The sequence below is a fragment of the Crotalus tigris genome, unplaced genomic scaffold (genome assembly GCF_016545835.1).
Source record: "Crotalus tigris isolate CLP2741 ecotype Arizona unplaced genomic scaffold, ASM1654583v1 scf7180000017568.12009008, whole genome shotgun sequence".
Taxonomy (NCBI): Eukaryota; Metazoa; Chordata; class Lepidosauria; order Squamata; family Viperidae; genus Crotalus; species Crotalus tigris.
In genome coordinates, this window is record NW_024096478.1 from 3,164,355 (window position 1) to 3,185,924 (window position 21,570).

Genomic DNA, 21,570 nt, shown 5'->3' on the forward strand with positions numbered 1-21,570 from the left:
AGCAGATTACGCCTATGTGGCTTCTTTCTGCGTTTGGTTCCTATCTGCCCCCTGGTTTACAAAGGAATTGAGGGAGATGAAGTGAATGAAAAAAATGCTTAAAGTGCCCCTAGAAGTAATCAAAGAATTAACTTGATGTAATAAAGACTTACATGGCATGGGTTATTTGAGGGACCCCCTTCTCCCAATCCCATCAGGTCTGGCAAAAAAAAAGGCAGGTTGTGGGTCCTAAGGCACCAAGCAATGTCATCTGACAAAAGCGAGGAGGAGAGGCTTTTCTGCAATAACACCTGCTGTCTAGAATATTGTTTGAAGTAAGTCTGGCTACAATTTACTGGCTTTCTGAAAGGTCCGGAAGACATAACTTTGTCATCTGGCTTGGGGATTTGGTAGTAGTGATAGTAGTACTGTTAGCGAGATTGATTGCACTCTCTTGCAGAGTATTTTTTTACGATTTTAAAATGGTTATTTTCATATTGACTTATGGGGTTTTAACTTTATAAGCTGCCCAGTATGTGGGATTGAGATATAAATTGCACAAATAAATTAACAGATAAATAATAAAACAGAATCAAGATTCAAAAGACTAAAAGGCTAAGATCTTGATGAAGGAATTTGATACAAACGTTTGTATTTAAGTTTTTTAAAAAGTAAAAGGCACAGATATTGGTGGAAATTTGATATGGTCCCATACATATGAAAATGATCTAAGTGTGTTAGGGGATCCAAGTACAATCTACCTGTATTGCCACTGCTAAAAATGCTAATACACTTATACATATTAACAGGTGTGTTACATCTTGATCACAAAAAGCAGTATTTCCCTTTTATTCTGTTTTAAGCCACCTTAGTAGTAATGTGGCTAATTTTGGAGCATAAAAGTTTAATACAATGTTACAAATAGTCTAACCAAAATGTTTCTAATCTATGTTTAGATTACAAAAAAAAAAAAAAAAAATAGCAATCCTGTCTCTCTTAAAGGTCAGGCTATCCAGGACTAGAATTAATGGATCAAAATAGCTAAAATGTTTTGTAAAATAGCAAACTATTTGCAAATGTAACAGAATTACTGGAGTTGTGTGTATTTAAAGGAAATTCCATAGTGGCATAAAGCTCTGGCTCATCTGTTACTTTATTTCTCCACTTAATGTATGCCCTAATAAAATATGACATTTGATTAAAGATAGAGCATATGAAATTAAGCATGCTATTTTACATGTAGAGGAGGACATATAATAACATTTTAAACTACTTAATTATATCCAAAATTAATAGAGCCGTCACCTTTTTGAAAAGAAAAGTCTGTAGACATCTAGACTTTTCTATTAATATTAGTTTGTGTTTTTGTATGTATTTTCAGCCTGCAGTGAAGGACATTATGGAGCCTATTGTCAGGACATATGTCCAGAATGCCCAGAAGATAGACCATGCAACAGATTAACAGGAAAATGTGCTGAAGAATTGACATGTATGGAAAAAAAACACATGCATCTCTGTAAATTTAGTGAGTACTATTATTTCGGTAAATCTTGGTCTATCTTATATATTCTAATTTTGTAATCTGTGCATACTTATAATTCCCTATCATGAATCTTCATTTAATAGTAAATTGTTCCATTGGTATTTTACCACTTGAGCTTGTCAAGACTAGCTATAGTTTTTTTTTAAGTGAATGATGCTTGTAGTATATCTTTCTCCCCAAACTAATGTAGTTTTCTTATTGGTTTCTGACTCTTAGTTGTACTATTGCTTTATTGCCACATGAGTTCCTTCTTTCATTTCAAGCACCAGGTCAACTATGAGAAGACTTCCCTTCTTCCTGCCCAAGCTATCTAGGTCATAGGAGCAAACATTATAGTTAGGCATAGTATGAGCTTTGCATATTATGTCAAGGTGATGATTTAAGAGCTGACCAGCTGATGCAATGATGGGAATGAGTCAGCAGGGTCTTTGCTGTTATCTCTTTAACAGCCTGTGTAAAAAAGGGGAGGCTCTGCTAGTCTTCTTTTCTTTTTCCTTTCCTACTGTATTGGTTGTTTGTTGGATTCTGCTTGTAGCATGTGTATGTATATTGTTCCTAGTGATACTTGTATAGCATTTTAGATATTGTAGATAAATCACCATTTGTTACAAACCACTGTTTGCTGTGTCTGTTCCTGGGTTGTCACAAGTGATAGGACTGTGCGCGCTCTGACAGGTTATGGGCCCAGAGGAAAGGGAAATCCAATGGGAGCTTATCCCAGAGCCGGGAGGGTTGTACTTCGTGGTTAGTTTGTGGTTAGTGGTTGTTAGAGGAAGCAGGCAACATGGACTCCGTTGGCGTAATAGGACGAAGTTTCATAGTATCTTGGCTGAATGAGACAAACTACCTCTCCTGGTGTGTGAAGATGAAAATGTACCTGTGAAAGGAGGAATTGTGGATGATAGTTACTGATCCACCAGTAGCCCTGGATGATGGGGACTAGAGAAGAAATGAAAAAACATTGGCCAGCATAATCCTGAATTTGGAGGATAGCTAGCTGACACACGTGAGGGAGAGTCTGTTAAACAGTGCTGGGAAGTTTTGTGCAGTGTGTACATTAGAGAGACTGCGAGCAGCAAAGTAATGCTGACAAGGAAGCTGTATAAGGCCCAATTGAGACCGGGAGAGAGCATGTCTACACATTTGTAGTCCATTAGAAAGAGATTCCTAGAACTAGAAGTAAGAGGAATGACTTTTATTGAGGCACAAAAGGTATATATGGTGCTCATTTAGACAATTCATGGGATGTTCTAGTGACTAGAGTCTATGCAAGAGAGGAACTTAACTATGAGTTATTTGACTGGCCAGTTGCTGGAGAAGGAACAGAAATGGCTGGAGAGGCAGCAGAGAAGGGGTGGCAACAATGCACTGCCCAGGTCTAAAACTGCAACGTGTCCCAAGGTGGTAGCAAAGTAGTTAAGAACGTTTACATGGTGAAACACTGCTTCACGTGTGGTTCTACAGAGCATCTCCAAAGACCCTGCCCTGAGAGGAGAAACAGAGGAGCAGCAAGACAAGGTCATAGAGCTATGCAGCCGATGAAGGATGGTTCATTATTTTCCCTGGCAGCAATGTTGACTGAGAACACTACAAACACTTGGTGTTGGAGAGTGGGGCGAGTCAGCATATTGTAAATGACCGCAAACGTTTTCTAGCTTGAGATCAGCTAAGCAAACATTTGTTAGTTTGGCTAATGGACAACAGTCTGCTGTTAAAGGGGAAGGTAAAGTTTATGTACCTAATATTGGGGAAACATTGGACAATGTATTGTATGTACCAGACATAGATCGTAATTTGTTAAGTACTTCAAGTTTGGATAATAAGGGGTATGAAATACTGTTTACTAAAAGGACAATACACCTTCAGGAAAGGTGGTAGGATTTGTGCACGAGGTGTTAAGCAGGATAATTTATACGTACTAGGGAAGCAAAAGAATGGTTGTGCATGAACACTTACAAACATTCCCAAGCATGATAATTGTGCATATTTACTATACAGGAGGTTAGATCATGCAATTTTCAGAGTGCTGCAAACGATATCAGATCTAGCTGAGGGACTAAACATTAAGAAATGCAATACTTACTTAGATTGCGCTGTTTGTAAAGAGTCAAAGTCCAGGGTGTATCGTGTAAGTAAGAAAAGCTCAAGGCAAACAGAGTTTTGCAGTTTGTGCACACTGATTTAATTGATCCTATGGTGCCCTCTATAGGAGGAGCTAGGTATGCACTAGTCATAGTGGATGATTATACTGTTAGCAACCATTTTAAATGCTCTCTCTTTTTTATTTTTCATGAGAAAGAAAATTTTGCCTAGATAACTTCTTTTTTCCCCTGAAATCCATATCTGCATGCCACTTGAGAAAGGTTTATATTATCTCTGTTTCCCAATCCCTTGGTGCTGGCATATGATCCCTATATTTTCATAGTATCAAAGAGGATTTTGTTTCTTTGGACCAAATGGTGGTGAAGAAACTAGTGCCTGTTTTGGATTTGGATCTCTCTTAATAGTCATTATGCAAAAATCTGAACTCTTACCTAAACAGCCCCAGATGTTTTCTGCATATGCCTAAACCTTTATGCAACCATTTGCAATGAACAGAAAAACAATTAAATGTGATTTAAATGTTTTCATTGTAGTTTACAGTAATGAAACATCTTTTAGATCCATGTTTCAGAAAATACTGTATCAAAATTACATTACATACTGTAGCTAAAACAAGGTGTCAAGATATTCAACATAGGGCTGGGTGTTCCTCAGTAATAGGGATTTCAAATGCTGGAGAAGAAGCAGGCTTGCTGATTCACGGATACAATGACTTTTAGGCACTGATGTAGAAATTGTCACTTTCAGGAACGTTATGATGGGAAGTCACTGCTTCTTTTGTTTGACCTCTTTGAAGGTGTGTATCGCTGTGTATGGTTTTAAACATTGTTGTACAAAATATTAGGCCAGGCTTTGACATGTAACATACTCTATTGCTGCAAACTAGCAATAAACCCAATCTTATGCCATCTTAAATCTTGGGGCCTTCTTCTCTTCAACAGCTGTATTCTTTCAGAATAAGACCATCTCATCAGCATTGAAAACCTGTTCTGATTTATATTCCTTCTCCTCAATATTTTCTGAGTTGTGCAGTGTAAGCTTAGCCTTATGATCAGCTAAAGCATACTCGTAATTTTTATATTACAAAGAGAATAATGCCTCTTGAATTTCTGGAACCAGCCTTTGCTAGCAATGAAAGTACTTTTTGCTGAGCTGCTGGACCAGACAGTGTCTTGCTTAAATTCAATGTAAAGAAGACAGTCTTAGCAGAAATCATACCAGTGTTCATACATTTTTACTTTATGCTGGTCTTTGATCGAAATGAGCAACTCATTCTCCATTTTTAGCATCACTTTATCATGTGCAAATTCTCACAATATGGTGCTTTTACATATGCCACGTATGTAAGCCCTTCACAAGATTTATCTGGAATCTGCACTTTCTCATTCAAAGTCCTAAGTTTCTTGACCCTTTTAGGATTTTGTCCATCATCAGCTGCACTTCATTTAGAATCGATGGGTATTCAGATAAGCACAGCAGTATTTTAAGAACAAGTAGCCTAACACAAGCATGCCATCCTACTCAGTGATGCTCACAGTCTCACTGTGAGATTGAAGACGCCCATGCCTCACCATCACTTAGGGAAAATACAATGAGAAATAACCAAATCTTTTAGTATTATTCTTAATATATGTTTTGCTATTGGCACTGTGAAAAAAAACTGTGAACAAAGGTCTCACAAATATATTCAAATATAATCCATGTGTGCGAACACTTCATAGACAAAAAATTCAATTATAGGGATGTAGCTGGTTCTTATACATAAGGGCAGTATGGCCTGCTATGTTTTTGTATCAACAGTCCCCAGTATCAGAAAAAGAGATAACATCATATTGTTTTCTCCTAGTGATTTAATTTTGCAATACCAGTTCACCAAGATATTTTAGAAGACATGACTTTATTTTATATCTTGTCCAGTATTGGTTGCAACCAGAATCTCGCACTTTCATTTTAAGAAATTGTTTTCATCTCCAAAAACAATTGAGACCATGGCAAGTGTCAGTGATATCATGGAAATAAATGGGGTAGATGTTTTATTCTTTCTTTGTTTTTTGGATTTTACTTGTTTTAGAAAGAAAAAATATATTCTGTGAAAAATTAGAATTTATGCTACAAAATTTCAGTTACACACTCAGAGAATGAACTTGGAAGAATGCAATAGATTCTGGGGAAGAGGATACCCACTTTATATTAAATCCAGACTAATAAATTTGTTTAGTATTATACAGTATCAAATTTTATTCAAGAAATTATATAAAGAAAATATAACAGATACAGATAATCATACACAGTAAATTCCTTTCACTGATACTTTGATAATATGTTAATTTAATGCTTTATTTTAAACAAATACTCTATGAATGTTGATCAGGTATGTATTGTTTTTCTTTTTTAAGAACTGAAAAGCAAGTTTTGTTACCATTCATGGATATACTTCAATAAACATTGTTATTATATTCCTACATTTGGGGTGATCAATAAAAATGATGCAGAATACATGTGCAGCCAATTTAAAGGAGCCGAACTCATAAGCTTGACTACCATTCAAGAAAAGGTAAATGATTTAGGTATATGTCACAAAGTGCCACACAGTTATCTTATTATTGCAGATCTATTCATGTCACTAGGAGATAATGCCCTAGATCAGCGGTTCTCAACCTATGGATCGCGACCCCATTTGGGGTCGATCGACCATTTTTCGGGGGTCGCCAAAGGCGGCGATCCGCCATTTTCTCCCCTCTGGGGGCGCCGCCGCGCATGCGCGCCGCACATGGGGGCGCCGCGCCGCGCATGCGCATAACGTTTGTGTGACGGGGAGCGCCGTCACACAAACGTTGAGAACTGCTGCCCTAGATCATATTCAGAATGTTACACAGTTTTTCCTAAATTTATCCCCTTCACTAACTCTAGTCACTAGAGCATCACACGAACAACAACCTATGAATTCTTGCTTTCCTTTGCATTCACAGTAACCTAGATGATAACAGTTCATACTTTCTGGCAAGCAGCATTGCTGTTTCATTCATAATTAAAGTTATATCTTCCATGAATATGTATTCTCCTCTCTTCCACAAGACCACATTCATTCAAATGTATCTGTCCTCTATTAATTTCAAAAACACATCATACATCTATTTTTTCTTTCATTTAATTTGTTAATTTATGGTTATACCATATGCTCTTCTTATATTCCATATTACAATCTACTACATGTTGCTACTGTCAATAGACCCATAGATATTGGCCTCCAGTTCTCTTATGGCTTTAACTAATTGAGGTTTTCACATAAACCTTTGTAATAAAGTAGAAAAGAAATAAACCAGATTGCTAACCGTTCTGCTAATGATAAAATGATGATACTGTCATTTTGGCCAGCACCATTCACGTCAACCATTTTTTATCTCAAACATGTTCATGCTATTCAGTGCAAGCTAGTATCTCTAAGGATTACATTGCAAGACCAATATATAGCTACTATATAGCAAGGCTATATTACAGCTGCCACATCCCTACTAACCAGTGGTGGGATTCAGCCAATTCGCATCACTTCTACAGAACCAGTAGCTAATTTTTTGTTGCCGAGACCCACAACGGACTTCTGGAAGCAGCATCCACACAGAGAACTGGTTGTTCACATATTTGAATCCCACCACTGCCAATAACTACTGACGTACTGCAGTCTACTAACATACTGAGAGTATTGGAATGACTAATTACGCAATTGCAATTAATATATTTCATATCAGTAATGCTGGTCATGCTATATAAGACTGAATGAGCTCTTGGCGCAGGAATAACTCTTCAGTATCATTTGAACTAATTGGAAAGTATCCATTTATGCCATGTACAGTTTATTTGCTGAAAAATGTTGTGGCTGAAATTTATGTCTTGTGGCTTGCTGGAAGTCTTCAGACATCATGACTTTTCCTATTGACTGTGTTCATCAATTGCAGAATTGGGTTGCTAAAATAATCTCTGAAAACATATGGCTTCATGCAGTTGGCCCAGCTTTCTTTCCAAAAAGGATGCTCTCAACAATGGAAAAAAAGATAACACAAAGGTAAATCTAACCGATTTTCTTCACATGGGCTGTGTGTTTTCATTTAGTTGTTCTCATGTACAGAATTAGAGTGTGTTAATTACACTTTTAGGATTCTCCTGAGTAAGAAAAGATCACATCCAGGCCAATCTTTGCATATTTGCATATTTGCATATTTTGTCAAAGCAAGAATATACAGTATTTGCAGCATTGACAGCTTGCTAAGATTAAATCAAAGACTTTTTGTCCCCGATCCAGTTCCTAATAGCCTGCAGTAACTGGGAGGAGTATCACGAAGATAATATAAATAGCTCCATGGCACAAGTTGACATGCTTTTGAAGTGACTTTGGGTATATGTTTTATAGGAGGGATTAGATAAAACTCTGTAAAACACCACAATAGATGACTAGATTTTTTCCCCAGTCTGATTGGAACTATCTCCTCTGTATCCTCCCCACTCTTCCCTCCAACCTTTAAAAGTGGTCTAGAACACAGGTCGGCAACCTGCGGCTCCGGAGCCGCATGCGGCTCTTTGAGCCTTCCCCGGTGGCTCCCAGCCTCCTCTGCCTTTGCAGAGAGAGAGAGAGACAGAGAGAGGCAATTGCACTTCCCTGCTTCAATCTCTCTCTCTCTCTCTCTCTCTCTCTCTCTCTCTCTCTCTCTCTGTGTGTGTGTGTGTAAAAGAGAGTGCACTCACAGTGTTCTCCGAGGAGCTGAGAAGCTTAGTGGGCGGAGCTCCTCCCTTTGCTGCGTCTCTGCAGGAAGCAGGAAGCAGGAAGGGCAGGAGAGAACTAGCTAGCCCAGCTAGGCTGACTCAGGAATTCTGGGAGTTGAAGTCCATGAGTCATAAAAGAGACGAGGTTGCCTACCCCTCATCTTGTTGGACAACAGCTTGAAGCTTGCCAGGTGAGCAGCAGATAGGAGGGGGGGGGGAGAAAGAGAGAGGGAGGGAGAGAGAGAGAGAGAGGAGAGAGAGAGAGAGAGAAAGAAAGAGAGTGGGGTAAGAGGAGTGGTAGACCAAGGGCAGATAGAGAGGGAGGGAGAGAGACAGAGCGAGAGAGAGAGACCTTTTTGACATCTAAAATGAAGATAACACTGCATATATCCTTTTTTTAACCTGTGTGTGTATGTGTATGTATGTATGTGTGTATGTATGTGTATATATATATATATACACACATACATACATACATATACATATATACACACACACACATACACACACACAAATACCCCCCCACACACAAACACACACACCTATAATAAAGGTAAAAAAGGATATATGCAGTGTTATCTTCATTTTAGATATCAAAAGGGTTTTGCGGCTCCCAGTGTTTTGTTTTTGGTGGGAAACGGGTCCAAGTGGCTCTTTAAGTGTTTTGGGTTGCCTACCCCTGGTCTAGAAGAATACCATGATCTGCGGTATCAAAGGTAGCTGAGAGATTAAGCAGGACTGAGACAAAGCAGTCACGTTCTTCTGTCTAGGTCGTACCACAGATAATTCATAAAGCAATCATAGCAAATGGCCAGATTGGATTTAATGTGAAAAAGGTCAGAATCAGAATCAGAATAGAACTGGAAGGGACTTTGGAGGTCTTCTAGTCCAGCTCCCTGCTCAAGCAGGAGTATCTATATCATTTCAGACAAGTGGCTGTCCAGTTTCTTCTTAAAAACCTTGAAGCACCCACATCGTCTGAAGGATCAATGGTCAATGATCTGTTTCTTACATGGTTCTCCACAACTATAGACCTAGCATCTTGTCAATCTTCCCCGAAAGTTAATTGGTTTATGCTTGACTAAAGATAGTTAGCTCTCCTCAACAGTCTATTTCCTATAAAAAAAAGAACTTTGCTCCTCCATCATGTGGCTCAGAGGTCCAGGCTCTTCATCTTAATATGGAACTTCCTTAATAAAACGCCAAACAAAAGAACCATTTGAGGGGTCCTTGGTGTTCCCTGAGTTTGGTTGTTTTCTTGCAGACATTTCATTACCTAAACTAGAGAACATCATCAGTGCTAATAAGGAGTGGGATTTGCTGTCAGTTTATATTCCAGTGGCTTGCCCTGTCAATATCGGTGATGGTAGTCTTAGAGATTCTTTGTTTGGGCTGTTTGCTGTTGGCTTGTTTGGCAGTTCTTTGATTGGGATATTGTTTACTCCTTGATTGTTGGTCTGATGCTAATCTTGAATTTATTTTATGCTTATCTAGGTACTGATTGCTGGTGTGGAGGCATTTTAGTCTTTTTTGTTTATCAGACCAAACCTCCTAGGACTAAAGGGAGAGGAATGTTTGAAAAATCTCCCAGTGCTAAATGTTAGATTATAGTATTATGACTGACTATGCGGAGTTCATTTTATATTAATGTAAAACCATGTAGGACTGATCAAAATTCATTTCATCATTTTGTGTTTCAGGGTTCTAACAGACATTGAAGAGCTGTGCCTTCAGATGCTGCCTGGAGAAGGTCATTTGGTGACAGTTCCCTGTTCTGATAATGCTTCATGGATCTGCAAAGCCCCTTTAGGTGAATTACTTCCTTATTCCTAATTGCATATTTTTTAACTTCATTAATATATTCAAGTTTCTTGAACAACATCAACAAAAAGTAGCAATAACTGGGCAATTTTCCCAGAGGAGATAAGTAATAAGAAAAGTTTCTCAAAGATCTCTATTGGGACCATGCTTGACTTGTTCATACATGCTGGCCATGTGATTGCAAAGAGCTCCGGAAGCATCTCTTTAAGCTAGCTAAATGGTCAAGCAAATGGCAAATGCAATTTTTTTTTAGTAAATCTGAAATGATGCAAATGGAGCAAAAATTCCTAAATTCACATATACATTCACTGGGGTCCAGACTATCTGTAACTAAGCAGGAAAATTGCCTTTTTCACAGATAACACAATGAAAATATTAAAAGTGTTGGACTCTATGAAAACAACAATTTTCATACTAGAAATCATTAGGAGGGTTTTGAAAATAAGAATGACAATTTTGTATACAAATTTATAGAACTCTACAGTACGTCTGCATCTGGAGTAACATGATGTTGCATTTGAAAAAGATTTACTATACAGCTAAATGCAGTATTATAGAAAAAGTGCAGATGAAATTAATCAAAATAATTCAGGGAGCTCAAAACACTTTTCTAATGAGTGGAGTCTAGAATACTGGAGGTATTTAGTCTGGGAAAGAAGCATTTGAGAGAGAACATGATAAAAAGTGTATAAAATCCTGCATGGAATGGAGAAAATGGGTACGGAATAGTTTTTCTCCATCTCAAAACACTTAGGATCATCACTCATCTGATATAACTAATTGGAGGATATTTAGAAAAAACACAATAAAGTAATTTTTCACACAGTTCACACTTACCCCATGAATTCATTATTACAATTCATGACAATTCCTATTCACGTGGCTTTGAAAAACCAGTTGCAGGACAACAATTTCAGATGAGAGTTATGTCTCCGTGCTTGTAAGCACCCTGGAGAACTCTGAAAACAATTGCTGGACTGTGGCCTGATCCAGCATAGTTATATTCTTAAGTTCATATTTCCATTAATTAATTATTTTCTTTATCAGGGTATTCTTATGTTTCCAAATTGGTTTCAATGTCTAAACTACATATTGTGGCAACACATTCCACAGGTTGGTTATAGGATTTGTGAATAAAATTTTCCTCCTCTCAGTTTTAAAAATCAATATATATAACAAGGGAATACAACCATCAAAATTAATAAGATATAAATTTAATGGCAGTCCAAGTAGGAGACAACTGGATATCTCACATGAGAGCAGTAGGCTTAACTCCTAATAAGTGCTGATGCAATCAAATACAATTATTTCTGAATTTATTCTACAATGTGCTATGGTTTATTCCATTTTCTCCTTGCTTGTCGTTCCAGCTTTTATACCAGTAGATGCTCCAGAAAAATGGTGGATGTCATTGGTCACATCCACTATAGCAACCATTATTGTATTGATTGTGACTGTGTTTGTAACATTTAAATATGGAGTCTGAATTTCATATGTGACAGATGAAATGAATCCTGCACTGCTTTAGTGAGATATCAAGAGCAAAATCTTATGGAAATATATTTTCAACTCAAAAAAGGGCAAAATCTAGTGTGAATAGTTAGTAGACGAAATTATTATTGAGTTCTTATTGCTGTATTATTAAATATTTGTGAGCGGGTGGATAAAGTTTTGTAATAATAGAAGAAAAAATGCTAAAGATTAAACAACTGTTCACCTGTCATAACAAACTTTGGAAAATAACAGCATCATCTTAGATGAATTTAATGGCTTCCAGAATTTATAAAACTGAAACAGTACGACACTTCAATAGCAATTTTTAAATATAATTCTTTGAACAGTTTTATAGACTTTAGAAGAACTCCCAGTTCTATTTTTCTGCTTATTAAATTAATAAATAAACTTATAGAAAAAAAACCTTTGTATTCCATTGTTTCTGCTGGCATATTTCCCATATTCCTATAATTTTTGTATTGGAGGATTCAGGAGGATTCAGGAAATAATACAGCAACTGTCATCTTCATGGATCTGGCAATGCTTCATGAAACTCTCTAATTGAGCTGTTTGTCCAACTCTCATCATGGATGCTAATGTCTCTCTTAGGAGAAAGATGCATCCTTTTACCCACTCCATTCCAGCTTTCACAATATTAAGTGTCCTGGTGTAGTTGAAATTATTAATGTGGAGACCAACCACAACTGTATGACTTGGGAAATCCATTGTAACGTATATGTTCTCCACACATTGGTTATTTCTGGGAACTTCCAGCCTTAAAATTAAAATAGGATTCCTTGGCCTCTTGCTGACATTTGTTGCAGCACTCAAGGTTGATGCTAATTCACGTTTAACAAGTCTTTGATCAACAATTCATCATGCCTTTGATCAATGATTCATCATGTCTTCAAACAACAATGGTGCTAACTTACTTTCTTCATGCAATCATTGCTTTGTAAAGCTGAAATAGCAAAACTAGCCCATCTTTACTTTCTGAATGTATGCCATTTTAGAATCTCTCAGAGAAGGATTTGAGAAGAACATCAAGAAGTTCTCTCCTGCTTTACTCTGTACTCCCACTCTGATTAGCTGGGCTGCTTTTGAATACACTTTAATAGGATTTTAATGTAATATGAACATTTTGCTGAATTATATCAATATAATACCTCAAAACCTCCAATAAAGTTACTGTAACATACTATTATACAGTAAAGCCATTAGAGGGCACCAAATATATTTCACAAGACTTATTACTTTAAGACTTTAAAAAAACCCAGTTTGAAATAGAAATTCTAAAAACTTTGTTCTATAGTATTTTAATTGTAGATTTTGTTTCAGCATTTATTCCTATTTTATAATCAGATAGGGTTGGCAATAATTCTGTGGCCAAGCATGTCATCTCAGATAGAAGACTAATTACTAGGCCACAGATCTGTTTCATTTGTATTCCCACTGATGATGTTATCTAGTTAGGGTAATGAAATGTTTGCAAGAAAACAAGCAAGCTCAGAGAGCACCAAGGACCCCTCATGTCAACCCTGAGCTACAAATATTCTTTATTGGTAATTTGTATTAATAATATATGTATAAAATTTCATACAATATGAATTCCATCCACTCACAAAGAATTGGAGGCAACCAAACTATTAAACAATAACAAAATTGGATATCAGTTAACAAGGCAAATTAGATAGGATGTGAAGTCATTTTTATTTGTTTTAATTAATGACTGGTTCCTGTGTTACAGGGAAGGAGTAAGTTCATGATAAATTCCTATGATACAGGAATTCAAATGTGAAAATAGCAAAGAAATCCTATTGTTGGGAAATTGTATCCCTTAGATGGCTCACATTTGTGTTTCTTACACAAATCATGTCATTGAATTTCAGAAGTAAAATGGTAACATTTTGACAGTGATAATAAACAAAATGACCATGATCAAGCCAATTTCTACTCTTTCATTCAGAGTTTTAAGGATAGATCTCTGGGGGGGGGGGGAATCTTCTATCCTCATTCTTAAACATCTAAGGCCCCAATCCATACACTATTCCAGTTTACATCCTGTATTTTAAATAAATCCCATTTGGATAATAGATATATGCTAAGTCAAAATCAAACAATTTATTTTATAGTTAGGTGTGGGTCCAATCAGTGGGTTCTTACAGGGAATACTGGAGCTTCCTTTTCTTCTTGGTTTGCTGTATTTCACTATTCCCAGATTGACCATTTCTTATTTCTTTCTTCTCAAGTAGACTTAAAAAAAAACCACACCTTCATATGGGATTACCTAGCACAGGGGTAGGCAACCTTGGCTCTTTTATGACTCGTGGACTTCAACTCCCAGAATTCCTGAGCCAGCCATGGGAGTTGAAGTCCACGAGTCATAAAAGAGCCATGGTTGCCTACCCCTGACCTAGCATCTAACTAGTTGCTTCTAAAGCAACTCTGAAGCTCTCACTTATTTGGCAAGTTTTCATGAGATAAAGAAATGGAGAAAGTGAATTGACTGACTGCTTTCTATATTGTGTGAATGCCAAGTACTGTATCTGCCACTCTAGGCAGGACCTTCTGGCTACCTAAGATATATGGATACATTATGGAGTGTAGCTCTACTGAACATGTCAGACCCTTTTCTCCCACCTGAACAGTGGAATTGAGAATTGAGCTGACTATAAAATATACAGTGGTATAGCACTGGACCATTGGAAGACCTGAAAGACCAAATTAGGGACAGACTGATGGAGAAAAACTATGTGGCACTAAGATTTGACACTGACTTGATGACATGTGATCTATCAGTGAAGATGGTGAGCTTTCCATCTTTGAAAGTTTACAAGATGCAGGAGAGCCATCTCTTCAGACCTTAGGATAGGGCAGTGATGGTGAATCTTTTAGAGACTGAGTGCCCAAACTACAATCCAAAATCCACTTATGCATCATTGAGTGCTGGGTGGGTGTGGCCCATTGGCTGGGTGTGGCCAATTGGGTGGGCGTGGCTGCAGTGGTAACGGTAGACTGGGTGGGACTAAAAAGTTCAATCAATTCCAACTTTGCAAGATCTTTTTTTTTCCTGCGAGAAGTTGAAATTGACTGACTGAACCTTTTTTTTTTTTTTTGCACATGGCAGCGGAGGCCTAAAGCGAAAAGGTTTTAAAAAACCCAGCTGAAGGCCTAGGACTGGGGCGACAGCACGCGTGCCCACAGAGAGGGCTCTGAGTGCCACCTCTGGCACCTGTGGCATAGGTTCACCACCACTGGGATAGGGTGCTTGCAGAGTCCCGTAGAAGATATGTTAGAAGAGGTCGATTTGTCCAAACACACAGGATTTTCTTTGCAATTTTTTACTGTTTTCTTTATTACAATTTGAGGTAAGTCATTCAGAATCATTTTGGAGTTGAATGACCTCTAAATCTCCAAACATAAGTAACTGGTTTTCTTGGAGAAGATTGAATTAGATGATGTTTGGGTCCCTTCCAATTCTACAACTGACTTGATAACACTATTCTTCCTAGACATCTTGACCAACAGTATAGAGTCACTCTTCCCTGCCTACTTTTCACTGAAAATCCCTTCCACTCTAATTCAGCTGTCTGAAATGTCAGGTCCATGACATTCAAAGTTGGGGATGATTTCCTTTGTTTCATGAGATAAAATTTGTCCTGAATTTGGATGGCTAGCTTTAAAAAAAACTGCTCAAACTCTCCAGAAAGAAAACACGACTCTTTCTCCAAATCTAGGGGACAGATCTTGCTATGCTAGAATAGCAGGTCTCTATGGTGAAATAAAATTCTCAACCCCAAATTCCAGTATTGGCTATACACATGCCCAATTCTCTGACATCCCTAGTCATTCCAAGAGAGCCTGGTGACAATTTGAAAGATATAATACATTTATTATGACAGAACACCTTTGTAAACTAGAATCTGTTCATCAACAAATCACAAGTGAACTCTAGGCCATGCAAACCCATGCTAGAATAAATGCATTTGTTGTTGCCTGAACAGTTGACTTTGCAAGAGTAAAAAAAAATGTGTAACTTCTCTAGAAATTGCTACCGGTGAAGAGTATTTTTGTCTCTTATATGTATGTATGTATGTATGTATGTATGTATAAGTGTGGTTATGTGTGGGGCTGCATGTATAAAAGCAATTTTTAAATCTAATTTTTTTAATCATATGGTAATTGCTTTATTTATAATTCAACCTTGATTCAACAGACCATATTGAGGGAAAGTGTGTCCATTAAATTTGAACGTCCATTAAAATCCAAATGCATGTAATTGACATAAATGGTATAATTTGCTTACATCATCATCATCATCATCATCATTATTATTATTATTATTTAAAATACAATTACATAATTACACAAATGATGTGAAATGACATAAATAATGTGGGAATTATGTCAGTTGCCTGAAAAGATTTTGGAACAATACACTTGTTTGTTGTGTTGGGTACATTTGCATCAATTTGTTACCAAGTGAAGACCTTTTAAAAGGGACATGATAGCTCAGCAGTTAAAGCTGGAAAGCTGACAGCCCAAGTTCAAGACCCAACAGCTGCGCAACGGGGTGAGCTCCCATTCCTTGACCCAAATCCTGCCCACCTAGCAGTTTGAAAGCATATAAATGTGAGTAGATTAATAGGTTCCATTTTGTGGGAAACTAACAGTGTTCCCTGCATCTGTGGTGTATAGCTATGCTGGCTACATGACCAGAGAAAAATGTCTTCAGGTAACACTGGCTTCCTCAGCCAGAAAACGGAGATGAACACCATGTCTTAGAGCAGCGGTTCTCAACCTGTAGGTTGCGACCCCATTTGGGGTCGAACGACCATTTCACAGGGGTCACCAAACAATGCAGTCCACCATTTTTTCCCTTTTTCTTTAGCTGTGCTACTCCCTTTTATTCTATTGGCTTTTGAAAGCCAATAGAATAGACTCTCTTGAATAGAGTCTAATTCTATTGGCTTTCAAAAGCCAATAGGAATTGTTTAGGCTGTCTCTGCCCTGCTGAGCCCACCAAAAGTCCCATTCTGCAAACGGTGCTACAAGTTGTCTGCAGTGAAGGCAAGCTGTCTGGAAGTTTCCACCCCTCCCTGCTGAGCAACTACTAAAAATGTAAGTAAAAGAGGGCTGGGGTGGGAGGCCGGCGGGCACAGGGAGGGTTGTTGGCGTACGTGGGGCCCGGTGGGTGCCTTACCTCCCTTGGGCTGGGCCAGCTAGTGGCCCAGCCAGTGGTCGGCCTGCTCCATCTCTGCCGCTTGCCAGCTCTGCCTCGGCCGGCGCAGGGGGCGGCACCACGCATGCGCGGCGCTCCCAGGCAGGGAAAGTCCTCGACTTATGACCGGTTGGGTAGTCCTCGACTTACAACCGGTTGGGTAGTCGACTTATGACCGGTTGGGGGTTGCAGCATTAAAAAGGTTGAGAATCACTGTCCTAGAGTCAGACATGACTGGACAGGGAAACCTTTTACCTTTTGAAGAACTTTTTATATTAAGTTGCTATATTTAATTGCTATAACTGCCATGCTTCTGCCTAATTCATTTCATACATTTTGTATTTTATTTAATATCTTTTTTATTCAGATTGTATTTTTAGTCTGTTTTATTGTAAACTGCCCAGAGAGTTTTGTCTATTTGGTGGTTTAAAAAATAAATTTTAATAAACAGTTAATATGAAGTCCAAACACAAATTTACCCTTTGCACCCAAGTCTGTTAAATTGGCATCCATTAATGTTTCATAGTACTGCCTTTACTTCTCTCCTCCTTACAAGAAGTTTTCATTGTTGTGCTCTACTCCTGTTTCATTTATTTATTTTTATTTACAAGATTTAGAGGCTGCCCAAGTCTAAAACGCCTCTGGGTAGCTTCCATTAAAAATTCAAATAACACTTTGAGGTAACTTATTCTGAATGATTGGCTGACAGTTATCCAGTAGGCTTCATGGCTGAACTGTCACTGGATCTCTGGATTCTTAGATTTTACCTTCATGCTGAAATTATTCCATCACACTTCCTCTAAGGTCTTACTGTGCCTGTTCTAAAATGAGAAAGTCACATGTTTGTCCTTCTAATTCTATAGCACTTACAGAATTGATTCACACTTGCAAAATGTCAGTTTTCTGTGTTATCTGGAAGCGCATTAACGCTTGGGTTGGTTGAATGTGATAAAATTGATTTTTTGACTATCTAAATCATAGAAGAAGATGCTTCTTCTTATAGAAGAAGATGGTTAAAGATGTTTTGCATCGAACTGGAAAGTCACAGATGTGGCTAAATTATAGCTGGCTTGACTATGTTATTATTACATTGTAATTTTGTTCTAAACCCTGGTAGAACTGTCCTCCCACAATGAGGTGGAGGAGTGGATTATTTATTTTAGAAGATTGATATATGTATGAGTCCCTGGCCCATGTGACTTTCTTATTAAATAATAGAGATGAAGAAATACAGCTTTACATCCTCTGTTTTGCTTTTCCAGGCAATATGTGTGATTATACACATACATAGAAATCTTTCCTTAGAAGTTTTTTTTTTCATTCAAATCTCAGAGTTGTCAAGGATTACATGGTTTTCCCTACTTTGATCAATATAGAGCTCAGAAGGGTTCTGAGCATCTTGACAGCTACAGCTTTTCAGCTGTAAGAACTGGATGTGCTGAAGAAAAGAGTGAAATGCCCAAAATCTGTCATTTCAGCAGGTCAAGCATGGATGCCTAAACACAATCAATCCTGGTTCACAACTGCATAGTAAAACTTTTTTGCAGTGGACAGCAGTGACAAAAATCATAACCTAAAGAATGACTAGATTTTGGCAACGTATCATTTGAAATTCTTGAATTCCTTTCTTTCTTGCCAGCTGTCCTCATATGGGTCGGAGAGTTTAGTGACATCCAGTTACTGAATAAAAATGAATCAAAATACTTTGAAATCTTAATTCTAGTTTCTTTTTGGGGTTGAAGAAAAAAGTGAGAAAATCCTACCACATGCTGGGCTTATTACCGAGTGGCACACATACAAGACATATTGATATATTTTTGGGATTAAGAACTATCAATTTTTCGGACAAGTAGATCTTAACATTAGAGATTATTGGAACATTCTAACTTGCTGTTCTAGTCCAGTCATTAATACTTGGTCCAGGGTTCTTCCCTTCCCATCTTTCCCCTTTATCAGAGGAGGACTGGTAGCGTGGACTGGAATGAAAAGGAGTCAAGATGCATCTGGTCCAAGAGGATGGCTTTTGTCTTGCATTTCAGAGAAAATGGGAAAGCATATAGCTTACGAAGTTCTTACATAGTGATCCCAGCTTTTCACAGTATCTATGCTACTAGATTAACCTTCCCTATCTTTTATGCCCTTCAAATGTGTAAGATGTTGTCATACTACTCGGCCAGCATAATCTTTGCTCATCTTAGCTGGGGATTTTGGGAAATGACATCTGGATAAAAAAGGCTCTTCTAGAAACACTTTTATTTAAATCAGCATATCTCAACTTTGGCAACTTTTAAGATGTGTAGACTTCAACTCCCAGTATTCCCCACCCAGAATTCTGAAAGTTGAAGTTCATACATCTTAAAATTGCCAAGATTGAGAAATACCAATTTAAAATATGGAGACCGTTTCCTGAAACGCTTGTTCCTCCAGAAGGTTTAAATGCTTTGCTGGATTCGGGCCAAAGAATTAGCGGAACTCCTTTCCGGATCAGAGTCACCAAAGAGGTGAACAAATCAGCGCTGCATGATACTGTACACCCACATCGTTTTAATGCAGATATTTGGGGATGGAGGACGGATCCTCAGTCACCGGCCGCGAATCTTTTTACTCTATGCAGCATCATTTGCATTTGTTTTAGACTATTTCACTGTGGGAAGGAGGGTGTCACCCGCTCCAGTTTACAAATAAAAACGGGCTGAAGACGGCAGTCCCCGTTCCGGACAGAAGAAGAAGCAGCAACTTCTTAGGGGATCTCTGAAAAGTGCTGATCTGCATAGAGCGCGAAGGCGACGCGATGTTTAAGTGGCAGCCAGCGCGCTTCTGATTCGTCCGCAGAAAAGTTGCCGCTCCGACCGGCCTTAATCACAATTGCAGTGGCTCCTCGCTGCTTTTGACTCACCCCTGCCTCTTTTCTTATTTCCCCTGGCTCTTCTTTCGACTTGCCTGGTTGCTTGTCCTCTGTGCGCGTGTCCGAACATCTTTTGCTACTGTTTCTGTTGTCTGGCGTGTTTCACCCCCTAGTGACTGCTGCAGGCTCCTCCTGCGATCTGCAAAAGGCAGACCTTCCCTGCAATCGAGGCTCTGCTCCCCAGCGTCCTTGCTGGCGACCGGGAATTCAGCAAAAAGGGAACCTTGGCCGAGAGCAAACCACACCAGGCGAGAAACGTCTCCTCCGCCTCTTCTGCCTGTACCTGCAGCTTCGGGTTATTGAGGTTGATGCGGGTCCGTCCAGCGCTGTGACTGATTTCAAATAAGGTAGGAAATGGCGCTTTTTTTTTTTTTTTCTGTCTCTTTCCCCCCCGAAAGACATTTTCTACCACTAAGCAACGTCTTTCGTCTCAGGACGATCCGCTGGTGACTTCAGAAACTCTCAGAGCTTCACTTAAAAACAAACAAACACACAAGCCTCCTGGTTTAAAACTTTTAAGGCTATTCCTGGTGCCAGCAGAATGGATCGAACCAAGATGATAGTTAAAGAGGCTTCTGAGGTACGTTTGCAGGCTCTCTGAAGAACTGGGTCCGGCTTCAGTGGGCAGCAATAGGTCAGATCCAAAATATTAGGCTGTCCCGAGCAGTGTTTTAGGTAGAAGAGTTCTTTTTTAAAACCAATGGTCAAGCGAAAGCCTTAAGCTTTTGAATTAATATTTGCAACTTTTTAATAGTTCACAAGCTAAATTACTTCGATGTAACTTTTTTTTTTAAAAAAAAAAATAGGCTTTCTCCTCGGACATTTTTTGCACCAATCTGTTTATAGATTTTATTAAGGAATCTTGACTTTTCTCTTTAAAATGATAAATGGCTTTATTTTTTTAAAACAACAACAACAGCCCAACCTTGACTTCTTTTGGACATTTTGACATGCATATGACCTGAAAATGACACTTTCTCTAAAATATAGGATCTTGAAATCAACTACTTTTATGCTGATTTCCCTTTTCTGCATTCCTGTTTTTCCTTCAGTTATTAATCCATTTACTGTTTTGTTAATGGAGCCTTAATTATTGCAATCAATGAAAGATAACATCACATCATTCATAAAACTGGAGTCCTAAAGAAAGGAGTATTGAATGAGTAATACAGATCAACAATGTATAAAATCTAATAAAGACCTTCATAATAAAGCTTCAAGGTTTGGCAATACCTGCTTCTCAGTTATCTAAACCATCTGAAGATATATTTATGTTGAATTAAAACTTAACATGAGATACTTAACACCCTATCATATCATTCCTGAAAGGTTGGTTTTGTTTTTTATCCAGATATATACATTTTCTAACAGAAACATATGAGAAAATACGTAGTTAAAGTTATTTGTCACCTTTATCTCTTTTGAGGTTAAGTAGAGGTTTCTTTCTTATAAAGTAAAGACTGGATAGAACTTTACATTAAGGAACAAACCAAAACTGTAAGATGGATGCCAATTATTTAAGATCCTTCCCATTTTCCTGGGAGCAACTCTTAACTATTGTACAAATATATTGAGAGCATTTTCAAATACCCATAAGGAAGAAGAATGTCAGTAAACATACCTAAAAGTAGGGTAATTCAGGTTTTAACTACAGGTTTGTACAAAGTTGAACAGTATTCTTGAAATTCACTAAACTTGGCAAACTGTCGTATAAAATTTTAAAATATAAAAAGACAATGATTTGCATTC

General features: G+C 38.0%; 2 protein-coding genes across 11 annotated transcripts in view; both read left to right on the forward strand.

Moving 5' to 3' along the window:
• The window catches only part of LOC120311809, a 113,816-nt gene extending 101,753 nt beyond the window's left edge, over positions 1 to 12,063 (forward strand). For 6 of the 9 annotated variants that reach the window (XM_039351801.1, XM_039351809.1, XM_039351828.1 and 3 more), the window contains 5 exons: positions 1,361 to 1,504; positions 6,022 to 6,179; positions 7,579 to 7,685; positions 10,081 to 10,190; positions 11,572 to 12,063. In XM_039351801.1, coding sequence (XP_039207735.1) covers positions 1,361 to 1,504; positions 6,022 to 6,179; positions 7,579 to 7,685; positions 10,081 to 10,190; positions 11,572 to 11,687 — 635 coding nt within the window. In that variant the 3' untranslated portion in view covers positions 11,688 to 12,063. Of the gene's footprint in view, positions 1 to 197; positions 433 to 1,360; positions 1,505 to 4,372; positions 4,422 to 5,471; positions 5,513 to 6,021; positions 6,180 to 7,578; positions 7,686 to 10,080; positions 10,191 to 11,571 lie in introns of those variants that run through there. The other 3 variants (XM_039351846.1, XM_039351853.1, XM_039351862.1) reach the window with 3 other exon arrangements.
• A 7,424-nt stretch (positions 12,064 to 19,487) lies between these two features.
• STK32A (serine/threonine kinase 32A) overlaps positions 19,488 to 21,570 on the forward strand; it is a 103,842-nt gene continuing 101,759 nt past the window's right edge. The window contains exon 1 of one of the 2 annotated variants that reach the window (XM_039351940.1): positions 19,488 to 20,168. The gene's annotated coding sequence lies outside the window, so the exon portion shown is untranslated. The remainder of the gene's footprint in view (positions 20,169 to 21,570) is intronic. The other variant, XM_039351934.1, reaches the window with a different exon arrangement.